The sequence below is a fragment of the Manis pentadactyla genome, chromosome 2, assembly GCF_030020395.1.
Source record: "Manis pentadactyla isolate mManPen7 chromosome 2, mManPen7.hap1, whole genome shotgun sequence".
Taxonomy (NCBI): Eukaryota; Metazoa; Chordata; class Mammalia; order Pholidota; family Manidae; genus Manis; species Manis pentadactyla.
Window position 1 is genome coordinate 177,728,466 of NC_080020.1, and position 15,707 is coordinate 177,744,172.

Sequence of the window (15,707 nt, forward strand, 5' to 3'; positions counted from 1 at the left end):
CAGAGAACATTCTGTTGAATGTAAAAAAACTAGTGATGCAAGAATCCATTATAGCATGATTCAATTTATATAAAAGTTAAAACTAAGCTATAATTCTTAGGGATTTGTTCTTATATGGTAAAATTATAAAAATGTGACAGATTGATTAGCAGGATTCAGTCTAGTAGTCCTCTGCCAACCTCTGTTGGGTAAGAGATGAATTGGGAAGCATTATACTGGAGATTTTAAAGATACTGGTCTTCTCTGCTTTTTAAACTCGGTGGTTGGTACATGGGATGTCTGTTTTATTATTGTCTCAAACTTCTTATAGACTATATAAACATTTTGTGTATGTGGTAATAAAACTTCAGAATGGTAAATTAATTCTTTGCAAATTTTTAATGAGTAGTATATAATGGTATATAAACCAATCTAGAAATATAGAGTGGATCTCAAGAAAATACATGCATACTTTAATGACAAATATTTATTTTAAATGGTATTTATGATTTTATGATATTATTGTAAGTAATCTAAGGAAGAAAATATTTGAATATTTGCTATGATTTATTCCTTTAATGACTATTTATTAACTGCTAGGTACCAAATGAAGTTCTAGGCATTTATGATACATCAGGGGACAAAACTAGGATTCTTGCCACTGTAGGTCACAGATTCCAGTGATAGGGTGGATGGCAGAGCAACAAACAGAAAACAATGAGCCTCCTATACTAATAAATTGTATCTTACATTGGGAGGTGATGAGTAAACACCAGAGCAAGGTCAGTAAGCTCTGGATTACTTGACAGGTTGCCATTTTGAACAGGGTGGTCAAGGTGGCTTCACTGAGTTACTTCTGAGGAGAGACTTGAAGTGGGTTAGAGAGTAACTGTGTGGATTTTAGAGGGAAGGTTTTTTCAGGTAGAGGTAAGAGCTGAGCAAAGCCCCTAAGGTGGGAACATGCACAGGATGTTTAATGAATAGCAAGGAGGCCACTGGGGCTGGAGTGCAGTTAGCAAGTGGTGATGGTGTCTGTGAGGCAGTGGAGGCCGTGAGGGCTTTGGTAAGACTTTGTCGCTGGTGAGGAAAGGAGTGACGCCCTAACATCCTGTCAGGCTCCTGATGTCCCGTTGAGAACAGGCAGTTAGGAGGGGAGACAGAAACAGTTCGTAGCCTGTTGCTGCAATCCAGGCGAGGGGATGAGGCACAAACTGCTAGTCTCCATGTATTTCTGAAACTCGTGGTGTTCTATGGAGAATAAACATTATTTGACCACTCCGCATTTTCTCTTTCTCTGACCCACATTTCAAGTAAGCAAATATATTAACAAGGGCTCTCAATCTTAGAATATGTTGTATTTAAAATCTAAATATCCAATGTCCTTAAATTTCATTAAAATTTTAAGTTTTCCTTTACTACTTTAAAAATCCTCTAACAAGATTATGGAACATGTACCCAGTGGAATTAGGCAACTACTATAATTAACAGTTATGAAGACTAAGTGGCGATGTGAAGAAGCCTGAAGATGGAATATTCAGTGAAAAAAAGCAAGATGCAAAGTTGTGTATTTGTGTATTGTGTATTTGTATATGACGATTGGAAAAAAAGTGTCCATCACCTCCTCATTGGCCTCCCTCTGCTTACTCTTGGACCTCATTGCCTCTAACTCTCCCCCAGCTCAATTTTCTATAGCCATCCTGACCTTTGTACTGATGCTTATGCCTCCCAACCATGCTGTCACTTCAGAGTCTTTGCATGGGCTGTTCCCTCTGATTGCAATGCTTTTCCTTCATGGGCCTGCATGGCTGACTCCCTCACCTCCACCAGGGAGGACCTCCCTGGCCTTGACAGTAAAATACCAACTTCTCCACTTTGGTACTTCCTATCCTCTTACTTTGGTTTGTTCTTTCCACTGTACTGATCACTATCCAAAGATTCTCCATTTTACTTGTATGTTTGTTTATTGTCTCTCTTCCCCTGACAGAATAGTAAACTCCACAAAGTCAGGGGTGTGGTCTGTTTTCTTCAGGTTTTGATTTTTTGAACAGTACCTGGCACAGAGGAAGAAATCTTGTTGAATGAAAAACTATTACAAAAGCTTGAATTTTAAAAGTTGTTAACCTGATTATTGATGATACTTTACCTTATAGGCCTTATTGGAGAGTGGATGGATCATACAGAAGGTCATTAAAGGAGGGAGCTAAGAGGTGACTTAAATCGCATACATTGAAGAAGTTGAGGTGAGGAGATGGCTTGGGTGCATGAGAACCACTTGGCAGACCCATAAGCCTGGGGTGGAGCAGCAGCCGAAATGCTGAGGGGTCAGGAGAGGCAAGACAGCACTTCCCCTGCTGAAAATGTGGGCTCGGCCATATGGAGCTGATGAGAAATGCCACTGTCAGGACAACCTCTAATCCTGGAGGGAGAGGCTGAGGTAGAAGACACTAGAGGAGAAGAGCAGGAGCTCTCTGACCCATACTAGGGACAAAGGCACCACAAACGTTTTTTTTTTTTAGGTACAGTGGGCAAGATTGGGACTGGAGAATGAGAGGGCAGCCAGAGAGCAGGTGCTTGTAGCAGGCAAGGGAATGATCAGGGTAGGCTGTCTGTCCTCATGTTGAGTCTGCAAATGCTAACAGCATGTAGCCTGCAGAGCTCTGGCTGAGGAATTATAGACAGAACTTATATTCACCTGTTGTAGGACAGCAGTACTATGTAACACTGACCTGTCCACATGTTCCCATACAGGTTGGAAACGGGCTGCTGTTACCAAGACCCTCACCCAGCAGCCCACCTCAGCCCCCCAAGATCCTGAGGTGACACTTGGGGCCTCTGGGGTCCTGCTCTGGCACTGCAGTTATTATCTGTTTGGATTGTCTGGGCTCTGTTGTATAGTTGGCTAAATATTTTATTGCCTCACCTGGCTTGAGAAGGTATATCTCAAAGTCCTGAAAATTTCCAAGTAGGTAGTATAATTATTCTGAAGTGGGGTCCAAGGTGGAGGTGTTCCAAGAACTTGAAGTCGTGTTCAAAGACCTCCTAACTTCATTGACCTCTTGTCGCTTGGGAGAACTGGATTGATTACACTCACCCAGGGTCTGTTGACTACTCACAGAGAGCAGAAGAATTCATAAGGGTGTTGTTGTCTGATGAGTCTAACTGTGTCTGGATCACAGATCACTTTGATAATCCAATGGAGTTTGGTCTTAGATTCTTCAAGTTTGTATAGTTATTAAGAACTAGTCTTAAAAGTTGGCCTAAAACTTTGTAAAGCAAAGACCCTGGAGGATTTTGCAGTGGGATTGAAAAGCATGATTTGTAATTAGTATTTTGCTTTCCATCTGTGGGAATTCTCTTAAAACATTTAGATATACCTTTTATATCTTTTGCTTAGCAAAATAGGGATCTTCAGTTCCCTCTAAAGGAATTATAACACATTCCAAATGAGTGTGATCCAAAATAATGAGATCAGTACCTAGTAATAGAATAGATTGTGTCGAGAAAAATCAAGCTGGGGGAAAGAATGTGAAGATATTTGGGCTTTTTAGAGTCAGATGAGCGTCATCAGGTAAAGCTTCTTGAGAAAATCATGAGGATAAAGAGACTCTGCAGCTAAAACTGTAAGGTGTCCCAGCCTGGAAGACAGAGCCAGCTTATGTCCCCTTCTTCAGGGCACGGTGCCCAGTCTCCTTCCTCAGCCACCCCCACACAGGTGTGGGGCATAAGGACCTTGCATTTCAAGAACTCAGAGGCATTGAGGTGTGGTTATAAACATTTTCCTCTTCTATCTTTAAGTCAACCAAACATATAAACATTTATGATGGAGAAACTCGTCCAAATATTTAATCCCATAGTTACTCTAACACAAGTACAGGGAAACTAGTGAGATCTCAGTTACATGTCTCCCCACCGAGAGAGTGAAGAATTAGAATTCTGCAAGGTGGGATGCCCATCTCTCCTCCTGACCTTTGAAACCGGTGAGCTCGGCTTCTAAGTACTGCCACTTACTCTGCTGTCCTGTGGCAGTTACACGCACATGCCTGCCATTCAGAGTTTTGGAGTGTGCGTTGACATCTCTGTGTGTGTGAAGATAAATGGGTGCTTGTTTTGATGTGGCACATGATACAAAGGCCCTGGTATGCCACAGAAACCTGGCAGTGGAGCCCACCCTCAGGATGGGCTGTGGCCACGGGACTCGCTCACTTGGGGACCTGGTCTGGGTATAATTGATTTTCAGTTTACAATTGTATTTTTAATGTAGGAACAGAAGCTTTAACCAAAATAGCGTTTTGAATCAAAATTAACAACTGCTAAACAAATGGGCAATTTTGAGGAGAGATTGTTTCTCAAAATACAGTCCTTTCTATGGTTGTCCAAAAAATTGTTGTAAAAATGTGCACTTTGAGAGAGGGAAGAAGTGGAAGATGACTATAAACTTTAGGGAACCCAGAGGAAAACTGGAAAGTGGAGATACAGTAGCTTACCTATTGGGGTAAATGTAGGGATATTTCACTCTGAAACTGGGAGGGTACTCCAAGGTACCAGATAATCTAGACACAGCCTTCTGGACACAGTGCCAGGTTGCCTGAATAACGCATGGGAACACACCGAACAAGTCAGGGAGGCACCAGTCCCACCATCTCAGTGGGAAGGACCCCCCCTGGAGCTGACCACGGGACCATCCTGACTGTACCGTATGCTGCTACTGCCTCTCCTCGGGGTTGGCGAGAGACATGAACTTGATTTGTCTTTCCCAAACCACACACACATCAGTTTCATCATTCTTCTTCAGACCAAGTCATTTGGCATTTTTCATCTGCCTAAAAATGTTTGCCAAGCTTTTACTGGAGCCACTTGATCAATTTCATTTAGCCATAAAGACGGATTTGGCAGAGATTTCAGTCGTCCTATAATTCGCTGCAAGAGTGAAGGACCTGAGCTCCACATGCCCTGCCAATTGCTGCCTGCCCCTGCCTGTGGGCTCCCTGGGAAGGGCTGGACTGGGGCTTAGTTAGCCTTTCAACATCAGGGCCCTTGCCCCAGACTAGGAGAGCACTGGCTGGAAAGTCTGAGGGTATTCTTTTTTCATAAGGATCAGACTGCCTGGGTTCAAATTCCGACTCTATTACTTTGTAGCTTCATAATCTCTGGCAAGTTATTGAAACTTACAGTGGAGATAATAATCGGGTTATTATAGGGAGGGCATTTTTGGTGATATATGTAAAGCTCTTAACACAATGCCCATTTGTAGGAAAGCACCTAATACTTAGTTGCTATTATAATTAAACACTTGCCCTAATTTTCAAAAGCCATTTTAGCCAGATCAAATCTGAATATGAAAAAGACTATTGACCATGAAGTTTATACTTCCCTGTTTTTAAAAATGTAAGCTTCTAAAAATTTATGTATATTCACTTGCATCTGTTAACTTAACTTGGAGATATTAAATATGTGTTGCTTCTTCAGAAATGTTTATGGGAGGATGGAAACACCATCACTCGAATTAATAAGTATCACCATTGATGTGTATTGTGTTGGTTCTTAATATCTATCATATGCATGTGTGAAACTGAACCACGTAAAAGCAGAATTTAGGCATTCCTGCCAAAAGGAAGTGAATTGAAAGGAAGAGTAACAGAGCCTTTCTTTGCAAGGAGAAAATTGTCCTATCTCTCAGCCAGTGTCAGAATGTGGACATGTTTACAAAATGCTCATTAAAAGAAAAAGGGATTGCAAGATAGAAACAAAAATCTGGTGCACAAGTTTACACTAGAGAGATAAGAAAGGCTAGGCCCCTATAGGGGATTTTGTTATCCAATTACTGCAACCTGACTTTTAGGGGAAGAGGAAGAATGGTAGGGGGAGGGATAGAGAGGGGAAGAGTTTCCAAACTTGTCTGCAGTGACAGGAGACATTTACGCTCCGCAAGATAAAACTGCCACTTAGAGCCCAGGAGAGCTAGACCTCTCTGGGTTGGCCTGGGGGCTCGAGCAGAGTCATGGGCACTCCAGCCCCGCAGCTGTGTGCTCTCTTCTGCCTGGTGGCTCACTCCGTTTCTGGCAGCCCCATCATGAGCCTGGAGCAGTCATCTCTGGAAGAAGATATGCCCCTATTCGACGATGTCTTCTCAGAGCAAGATGGTGTCGACTTTAACACATTGCTACAAAGCATGAAGAATGAGTTTCTCAAGACACTGAACCTGTCTGACATCCCTACGCAGGATCCGGCCAAGGTTGACGCACCAGAGTACATGCTGGAACTCTACAACAGATTTGCAACAGATCGGACCTCCATGCCATCAGCCAACATCATTAGGAGTTTCAAGAATGAAGGTAGGCCTACAGTTTCTGATGCAAGTTGGCTTGGGTTTTTTTCAAGGAGCAGTAAGTAAATTTGCAATGCATGGAAATAATACAGATGAGAGTGAATATTCTGTGTAAGGGTATGTGTACACAGATACACAGAAACAATGCAAATCTGGTCTACACCATTTTTATGGTAATTTCCCAAATGGTATTAAAAGGGATGAAAAAATACCTTTCAATCGGAGGCCGTAAAGTATGACGTCACAATTGGATCTTTAATTTTTTAAATCTGGACAGCAAGTAATACAAAAAATTCATGTTGGTCTTCTACTTTACCTTTGTCTGTTGTTTTCCAGATAAGCCTCAGTTTCCATGTGGCTTTTAATTGACTACAGAATTTGTCAGCTTCTACTTAGAATCGAGAGGATGAAAGCAGACAAAGCATGCAAAGTTGTGATGCATGTTTTGCCCAAATTTTGGTTGAGTTTTCCATTTTGTGATCTTATTTAAGAAATGTTCGAACAGTATGGAAACTTACTTTTCAGAGATTCTCCCTGAAGTTTTGTTGTGTTTGACATGACGTGCATATCCTTGAAATACTGTTTATAGTTTCCAAGAAGTGTGCGTGACCCAGTTAGTGATCCAGCTTATTTCTGTGTCTTTATGAAGAGCAATGCACAAACTTTAAATATCAGTGGGAAAAGTAGATTTTCTCCCCTAGATCTTTATTCAGTAGCTAAGTCTACTGACCTAGAAGTTAATCCTTTGTTTAATGCAGTGCTAGTAAAATAATTTTTCCCCTATGGAAAAAGCTGTAGGTCCAAGGAAACTAATTCTTTAATATTTACCAATTATGCTTTTGTTGTTAACCAGGTACAAAAGAGGGTTAATGTGAGCCAGACATTCTTAAAAGTGGAAAGGCGATAACGAGGAAACAGCTCAGGAGTTGAAATTTTGAGACAAGGTTGACTTAGTAGTTGTGGATAATTAGCTTAATGTCTCTGAACCTCAACCTCCTCATCTGAAAATTGGGGTATCACAATAATGAGCATATTATAACACATACATGACACAATAATGAGCAATTTCAAAGAGGTTAAATAAGACAGCACACCAGTTGCTATGAAGTGAAGAAATATTGGTTATTACTAATGGATTTCTGAAATTCTGGGCATTGAAGGAAATGTTGAGTAGGGATTGTTTAGTCCTGAACATGTCATTTGCCTTTAAAATTTAGGTAACAGCCAAAACTTCAAATATTTAGTAACATATTGAAAATGTTATTTAGTAATGTAATAGAAGGCAAACTGAAGTTACTGATCTTTTTGGAGATGTTGTCAGTCTTTTGGAGGTGCCTCTTTTGCAGGCTACACATTTTCATAGCCTTTGGTGGCACCCTTCCTAATGTGTCTCATTACTGATCCCCTGGTTCCTGGCTCAGGGTGTGGGCGGGAATGTGTTTTCATGCCTTGGGAAAATCGGAGGTTTTCAGTTCTCACTTCTCTGGTGGAGGATTTGGATGATCCGGTTCTGGAAGTGGAGTTTACAGAGCTGCTTCTTGCAGATCAGCAAGGGCAGGAGCAGACCTCTCACTGACAGCTCAGCTGCCCGCGCCTCTGTCAGTCCACACGTGGAATCCTGCACAGGGCCCGCTCTGTTGCCTGTGAATGTCTCTTGACTGTTTGGGTCTGCTCAGTGCAGCTCCCTAGGACACAAAGACCAAAATGAAAAGCAACAGCACCCGCCCGCCTCCAACTAATCTAACTAACTAGGGGAAAAGTTACTGCTGCCTCCAAGGTGGACAAAGCATGATTTCAGTTCCTACCCCAGGTCTGACCTCACTTTGTCATCCTGGGGAAGTCAGTTCTGTGCACTGAGGCTTGATTTCTTCTGGTGTAAAATGAGCAGAATAGCAAGACCTGCATATAGGGTCATTGTAAGAATGAAAATAATGTTTACAAAGCACCTGGTACAAGAAATTTGAGCAACACACACATTAGTTCCCTTGCCTGCAATGTAACACCTCCATTTATTACTTACTATATTTGAACATGCACAGTGAAAATTTTTTTTAAACAGCCTTACTGAAGTATAATTGACATACAATAAACTGCACATATTTAAGACATATAATTTGATAGATTTTAACATGTGTAAACTTCCACTGAAACCATCATCACAACCCAGGCAGTGAATATATTCATCACCATGGAAAATTTTCTTGTGCTCCTTTGTAATCCCTTCCTCCCATTACAGTAAGCTTTTACTCTATACTTTTCCCATGGATGTAGTAACCAGTATATTCCCTGTTTTTGGTCTTCTCATGTTCCCTGTCCAAAGGGAGTTAAGTCTCCTCCATTCTTATAAGGGGGTGGTGGGGGACAACTCCCAAGTTACTTGAATTATTAAAGACAGATGACATGCCTAATAAATTAAGTGATCAGATCCCCAGAATCATTTAGTGATCCTCAAAATCATTAAAAATCAATATTTTTAGTGTTCTACCTCTGCTTAAGGCATTGTGGTAGATTGGAGGCATAGAAGGGAGTTAAGCAGTGGTACTTGCCAGCATCATGCTGGTCTAGTTGGAAAGATCCATTCATAAAAAGTTAGCTGAAATGCAAGGATGAAAATAGCAAAGGTCAAAAGAGAGCTACAAAGAGTAAATAATCAAGTGACCTGGAAGAGAGTGAACTTTCAGCAAGGGTGGCGAGGAAGGGAAGGTCCCATGAGGAAGTGGTCACAGCTAGACAGGTGGAGGTAAGGGGAGGTGGAGGTGAGGGGACCCTTTCCGTGAGTCAGAAGAACATATCCGAAGGTACAGTATACAGGAAAGCAAAGGGGTGTTTTGGCAAGTGGTGAAGACATCACACTTTAAATAGGAGGGTTTACGATTTGTTGAACCTTTTACTAAATAGCAATTGATCAATTGCGATGTTCCAGGCACCAGAGGGGATGAATAGGATCTGATTGAATCGAGAGGTTAAGACGTGCTTATAGCTAATTTTGAGACCTATGCTAGAGTTTAAATTCATTCCATTGACTGGTATTTCCCACTGGCAGTGTATTAGATGATTGTAGGTGGTAATCAGAGGACGGTGTGAATCATGTGAAATCAATATATGTTTTTAGTACAGATTGGAAAAAATCAGTATAACTATCATCTCAAACCCCTCATTTCATGACTGGTGCTGCTTAGGACAAATCTAAAGACATAGTAAGTATGCAAATAATCAGATAGAGTCAAAGAAAAATAAAAACTGTACAATCCGGAAAAGAGACCCCCTGAAATCATAAATTGTGTATATAGTGCCGAAGAGGAGAGAGAACCCGTTGGTTGGTGACAAGTGCTTTCAGGAATTCCTTGCAGGCATGTATTACCTGGGGCAAGTGTACAGGAGTTTGGACTCCTGTAAAATCCTCATATAGAAAGTCAACATGATAATATTTGGAGGTGTGCTTCCAAGACAAAATTACTTTAAAAATTTTATTTCATAAATGTTCTGAGTGACTTGTATGTCTCCATGCCGGTCACTCAGGGTATAAGATTAAGACAACCAACCTATTTCCAGGGTTGTTTTCCTCCCATTCCTCTTTGCGTAGGACCACACTTCAACGTTCAACGGCCTGGTTTTATGGGTATCTTGTTGACCTTGTCAGACGTTGGTGTCTAGAGCAAGGGTTAGCAAACTTTCTCTGTAAAGGGCCAAAGAGATTATGAATATTTTAGGTTTTATGGGCCATATGTTCTCTGTTGTAACTCTACCAATGTAGCGCAGCAATAACCACACACAACACAGAAATGAAAGGGTGAGGCTGTGTTCCAATAACGCTTTACTTCCAAAAATAGGTATCTGGCCCTATTTGGCCTGTGGGGTAGTTTACCAAACCCTGATCTAGATGGATGTCTTTCAGGAAGACCAGTGTCCAGCCAACTATGTGGAAATCTCCACCCAGTACAAATGCAAATATGAAAAGCCATGAAATCCACATGCCTGAAAAGCTTCCAGAAAAGAACCACCACCACAGTTTCCACCTGATGACTCTCCACTGATTACAATAATTGGGGACTTGCCGCACAGTCTCCTAGGAGCCCATCCCTTAGGCAGCCACCTTCCAGTTTAGTCCTGTCAGCTAACCTCAGTTCAGCATTCCGCCTTTCACCTTCTAGATACCCTTTGTCAGAGTGCTAACATTGATCATCTCCCTCATTCTCCCTGTATCGAGCTTCCTGTGTGGAAGGGCCTTCTTACTACATAAATAAGCTTCTGTTTTTCTTGGTGACATACCGTAAATCTGATTTTGGTCTTTTATTTTTTTCAGATCTGTTTTCCCAACCAGCCAGTTTCAATGGGCTCCGAAAATACCCTCTCCTCTTCAATGTGTCCATCCCTCACCATGAAGAGGTTATCATGGCTGAACTCAGGCTGTTCACATTGGTGCAGAGAGATCGCATGATATACGAGGGGGTGGACCGGAAAATTACCATTTTTGAGGTACTAGAGAGCAAAGGGGACAATGAGGGTGAAAGAAGCATGCTGGTGTTGGTGTCAGGGGAGATCTATGGAACCGACAGTGAGTGGGAGACCTTTGATGTCACCGACGCCATCAGACATTGGCAGAAGTCAGGCTCCACCACCCACCAGCTGGAGGTCCACATTGAGAGCCGGCATGATGAAACCGAGGACGCCGGCAAAGGACAACTGGAGATAGACACCAGTGCCCAGAATAAGCATGTCCCTTTGCTTGTCGTGTTTTCTGATGACCAAAGCAGTGAGAAGGAGCGGAAGGAGGAGCTGAGTGAAATGATCGCCCATGAGCAACTTCTGGAGCTGGACGGCCTGGGCCTGCGTGGCTACCCCAGTGGGCCTGGGGAGGAGGCTTTGCTGCAGATGAGGTCAAACATCATCTACGACTCCACTGCCCGCATCAGAAGGAATGCCAAAGGAAACTACTGCAAGAGGACCCCGCTCTACATCGACTTCAAGGAGATTGGCTGGGACTCTTGGATCATCGCCCCACCTGGATATGAAGCCTACGAATGCCGCGGTGTTTGCAACTACCCCCTGGCAGAGCATCTCACACCCACAAAGCATGCGATTATCCAGGCCTTGGTCCACCTCAAGAATTCCCAAAAGGCTTCCAAAGCCTGCTGTGTGCCCACCAAGCTAGAGCCCATCTCCATCCTCTATTTAGACAAAGGTGTTGTCACCTACAAGTTTAAATACGAAGGCATGGCTGTCTCTGAATGTGGCTGTAGATAGAAGAGGAGTCCTGTGGCTTATTTAATAACTGTAAATGTGTATATTTTGTGTTCCTATTTAATGAGATTATTTAATAAGGGTGTACAGATCCTAGAGGCTTGCTCCTTAGGGAAATGGACGGGTCAGTTTGCTGCAGGAAGTGCATATTTTGCTATGCATGTTGTGCCTTCCAATGCGTTTTGCTTTGGACTTGCCATTTCCTGGCAGTGCCATTTCTAACAGCAAGTGGCAAGCCCACACTGCTTGTCCTCTATTTCAATTGGAAAACAACAACCCCTAAGCAGAAATACAATGTGGAAAGGTAGATATTTGTGTATGTATATGTGTACATAGATAAACTTATAAAACTGTTTTTGGTTCTATAGAGGTAAATTATACTCACACATACACACATGACTCAATCAAATGTGTATATGTTAAAAGCCAGTGGTATGTTCTCAGTCACCTCTTCTCTGAGTAGGATTTATGTCAGGATAATTTGCACCAGGAATTTAACCATCCTAGGAAGTTTCACATTTCCTAAATACTATTAGAGATATAGGTGTAGTGCTTTTCAGTTGAATTTGTGCCATTGCTCAGAGCAGCAGGGCCTATAAAAGACGCTGCATGTTTGCAGGGAGGGGTCACTTAATACAGAAACCAAGTGGCTTCACAAGGCAGCGGCCTTATCCAATACCAAAGAATGAGCCCTTGGGGCCTCAGTGCACCAAGCGCAGCTCTGGTCATGAAAGGAAAACAGAGGGGACTTGAGGATGACATCTGTTCCTGAGATGATAGGAAAGCAAGGCCATGTGTTGGTTTTTATTACTGCGAAACATAAAGGGGGTGGGAGGGGACTCATAAGGGAGAAGGGAAAGAGCATATAAATAAATGCTATCCTAGGATGTGTTTGTAAAATTATAAGCAATTCTAATTGGAGAATTAAATCTTTGGGCAAAATAAAATTATCGAAGACCAAGAGGAGGAAACTCAGAAGGGATCTGTTTGTTGGACTCTTCACTTTTTCATAGTTTTCTGCAATTCTTAATATCTCTCCCTGGACTCTGCACCTCTGTTTTTGCTTTTTTCCAGCTTTTTCCTTCCCTCTTCCCCCATTCCTGTGCCCCTGGAATTACTGGGCTTCATTGCCCCTGCTGTGGGCTGGAAGGGGTCACCTGGAGGGGTTTGCTCTCAGGAAGAATGGAGTCAGTGCTTGATTTCTATATTTCTCCAGATATTTTATCTGATTTTATTTTAAATGTATCCTTTATTAAATGTTTTGTTCATGAAGAATACTTAAGGATAAGAGGAAGAAAACCAGAGTTTGAATGGTTACATCCAAATAACTGAATTAATAAAGAGATACACAAACAGAAGCCTTGAAAGCTAGCCTGAATTTTGAAATCAGGTTTGCTCCATGGTAGAAACCCTATAGCCCTCCCTTCTTCCTATTCTGCAGTCTTCCTGTTTTGGATCTGACCAGGACTAAGGTTCCTGATGGGAATGGCCTGGCAGGTCTGCCTGCAGCTGGCCAGCAGGAGGGACACAGGCCCTGGCTCTGGTCTTAGCACCCACCCCCACCTGTCCCCTCAACATCCCAGGATCAGGGGCTTTGTGCAGGAAGAACCAAGCAGTGCAGTCCTCAAACTGTCCCTACACCTCCAGGAAGACACGGATGGTTCACACCAGCGTCAGGAATGTGGTTTCTAGTACATTGTCCCCAGTCACCCGGTTTCATGCTTCCTTAGAAGTCTTGCATTTTTTGACCCTGGGAAACCATCAGCCTCCCTTTCACAAACCTCTTGGGGTTATAAACTCATATTGCACTAGAAAACAGAGGAAAGAAAAGCTATTTTGAAGGACATTTTGCCCAATTTGGACTTCAGCTCTGTACATCCACTGTCCACTGGTGTCCAGAGGGTAGATCCTGGGGAACCGACTGCCCTGGAAAGTGGTATTTTGATCACCAGTGAGTACATAGAGCTTGACAATTAGAGACGGCCAGGCAGCTCAGCCATTCATTTATGTAACTGCCCCGTATAAAATGCTGTGTGAGTGAGTGAGTGAGTGAGTGAGTGAGTGAGTGAGTGAGTGTGTGTGTGTGTGTGTGTGTGTGTGTGTGTGTAACTGGCTTTGGATAGCCACACTTAGAGCTCTCAGTGGGAGGGGCATCCTTTATCCATGGTACACACGATATACTCATATACTCTATGGTACTTCTTATCCTTCCTTAAAAGACACTGAAATAAACATACGGTAAAACCTCGGCTGACCAGGATAGTCCTGGTTAGATAAAATTCAAGCAAAATTTTCTTTACGTCTAGAATATATGAGAGTGGTGTACTAGAAAATGCTTTATAGCCAGGAATCCTGGGAGGTGGGGGAGTAATCTTGATTTATGGATTTCAATGGTGTAAATACACCCCACTATGGTCTATTTCAAATTACCAATTTTATGTCAACTAGCTAGCAAAATTCCCGAATGTAACAACCTGCTCTCGGGAGCCACGGGTACCAACTCCAGCACGCTCCGCTGCTATTAGCACGCTGACATTATTAGAACACAGGGATGTGCTAGCCCTGCTTTCCTGTGCCAACACTCTGCCAGCTTCCTGGAGAAATCTTGTCGCACGCACTTAGAATCACTCTTCTGTTAAAGAGACGTGAAAATCTAGGCTGTCGGCGACTAGGCAGCATATCCCAGCTGTTTCTCCTTTACCACAGTCCAGATGTAAACGTGCATGTCTAGGCTTTTCTTTTTCCCTTGGAAAGAGAGCACAGGAAGCCATATATTGGGAATCCAAATGTGGCTAGTTGCATTTTTCTTCTTTTTTCTTTTCTCTTCCTTCTCAGTAAAAACTGAGAAGTTAGAAAACATAGTAGGGGAGTCCTCCTAGCTTCCATAAGGCCTCTTCCTGCCACTATCCTACATCACAGTATTAACATGAAGCCATCAGCTCACCAGACCCTAAGGAAAGTAGAACTTGAAAATATCTTCTGTGGTCATAGACCTTGGCTACATCCCACACCCCAGTCTTTTTCACACTTTTATGGTAGAATTGTCATCACTGAAGATGATAAGCTTAAATGATTCTTGAGAAGGGTTATAGCAGAGGGACTTTGACAGCCAACAACAGAAATATTTCTGTAAAAGTTTCAAGGCTTCCTACTATTTATTGATGAATATATTTATTTTTGTAAAATAGTGTAGAATACCAAATGCTTTATTTTTGTTTGTGATTCCTTCTTGATTAAAATAGCCTTCTGTGCTTTTTAAATTTTACTTTCTTCAGAGTATGGCTCCTTTACAATATATGGCCTGTATTTTCATCTCTTTTTTGCATTAAAATTTCCTGTTACTTTAAGGAACCTTGCCATAATTTTGTATATTTGTGTCTTGTAGGCATACTGTGAGTCCCCTGACATATTTACTGATTTGTAAAATAGTAGTTTTAACAGAATAGTATAGTTTTAACTAAAGTGGAGGTGCTCCAGAAAATATTTAACCAATAAATTGTCATGTTGTTCCCTGAACTTACGTTGTCATTTTTCCCTGAGAAGCAAATATTGTCAGGCTGTGAGGGACGGTGAGGGCTGCTCAGTGAGGGGAGGCAGTATTTAATGGGGGCTTTTCATTCCCCAAACTAGATGCTTCCCCTCTGACTATATCCACTGCCATCACTGACCCACCAATTCAGAGACCTGGTTGGACAAATCTGTTTATAATTGGACTAATTACTCTATAAATGTAAAAAAAAGGTTAAGTGAGTCCCAAAGCAATCAGTCTCAAAGTGCCTAATTCTTGCCCTGTGTATAATTTTTGGCCTGGGAAATTAATTAAACTTGTCCTCAAACTGTTAGCAACTATTTTGGTATTCTTTGGAATCTATGTTCTTCAAGTCAAAGATATTTCCGTAGAAAGGAATTTTACATCTCACTTCTTGCTGGACTCATCAGCAGCCCATAAAGCCCAGCAGTGTTGTGGCAGAAACATTTACAGTGCGTCTGTGACACAGAAGTGACACTGCCCTTTTTTAAAGATTATGGATCTTTTCACAGCATCACCATGGGTCATACTTAGCCCTTTGCAGTGCTGGTGAGAAGGGAATGCTACTGTGACTCTGCATTTTCTTGCCGCCAACAGGGACATTTGACTTCACACATTAGATGGAAGGAAAGT

At 42.1% G+C, this 15,707-nt stretch overlaps 1 protein-coding gene across 1 annotated transcript; it reads left to right on the forward strand.

Moving 5' to 3' along the window:
• The first annotated feature begins 5,897 nt into the window (after window positions 1-5,897).
• BMP10 (bone morphogenetic protein 10) lies at window positions 5,898-12,630 on the forward strand. Its single transcript, XM_036908235.2, has 2 exons — window positions 5,898-6,311; window positions 10,608-12,630. Exons 1-2 carry the CDS (start codon window positions 5,978-5,980, stop codon window positions 11,546-11,548), a joined length of 1,275 nt encoding a protein of 424 aa, XP_036764130.1. The 5' UTR covers window positions 5,898-5,977; the 3' UTR covers window positions 11,549-12,630.
• Window positions 12,631-15,707: the final 3,077 nt, after the last annotated feature.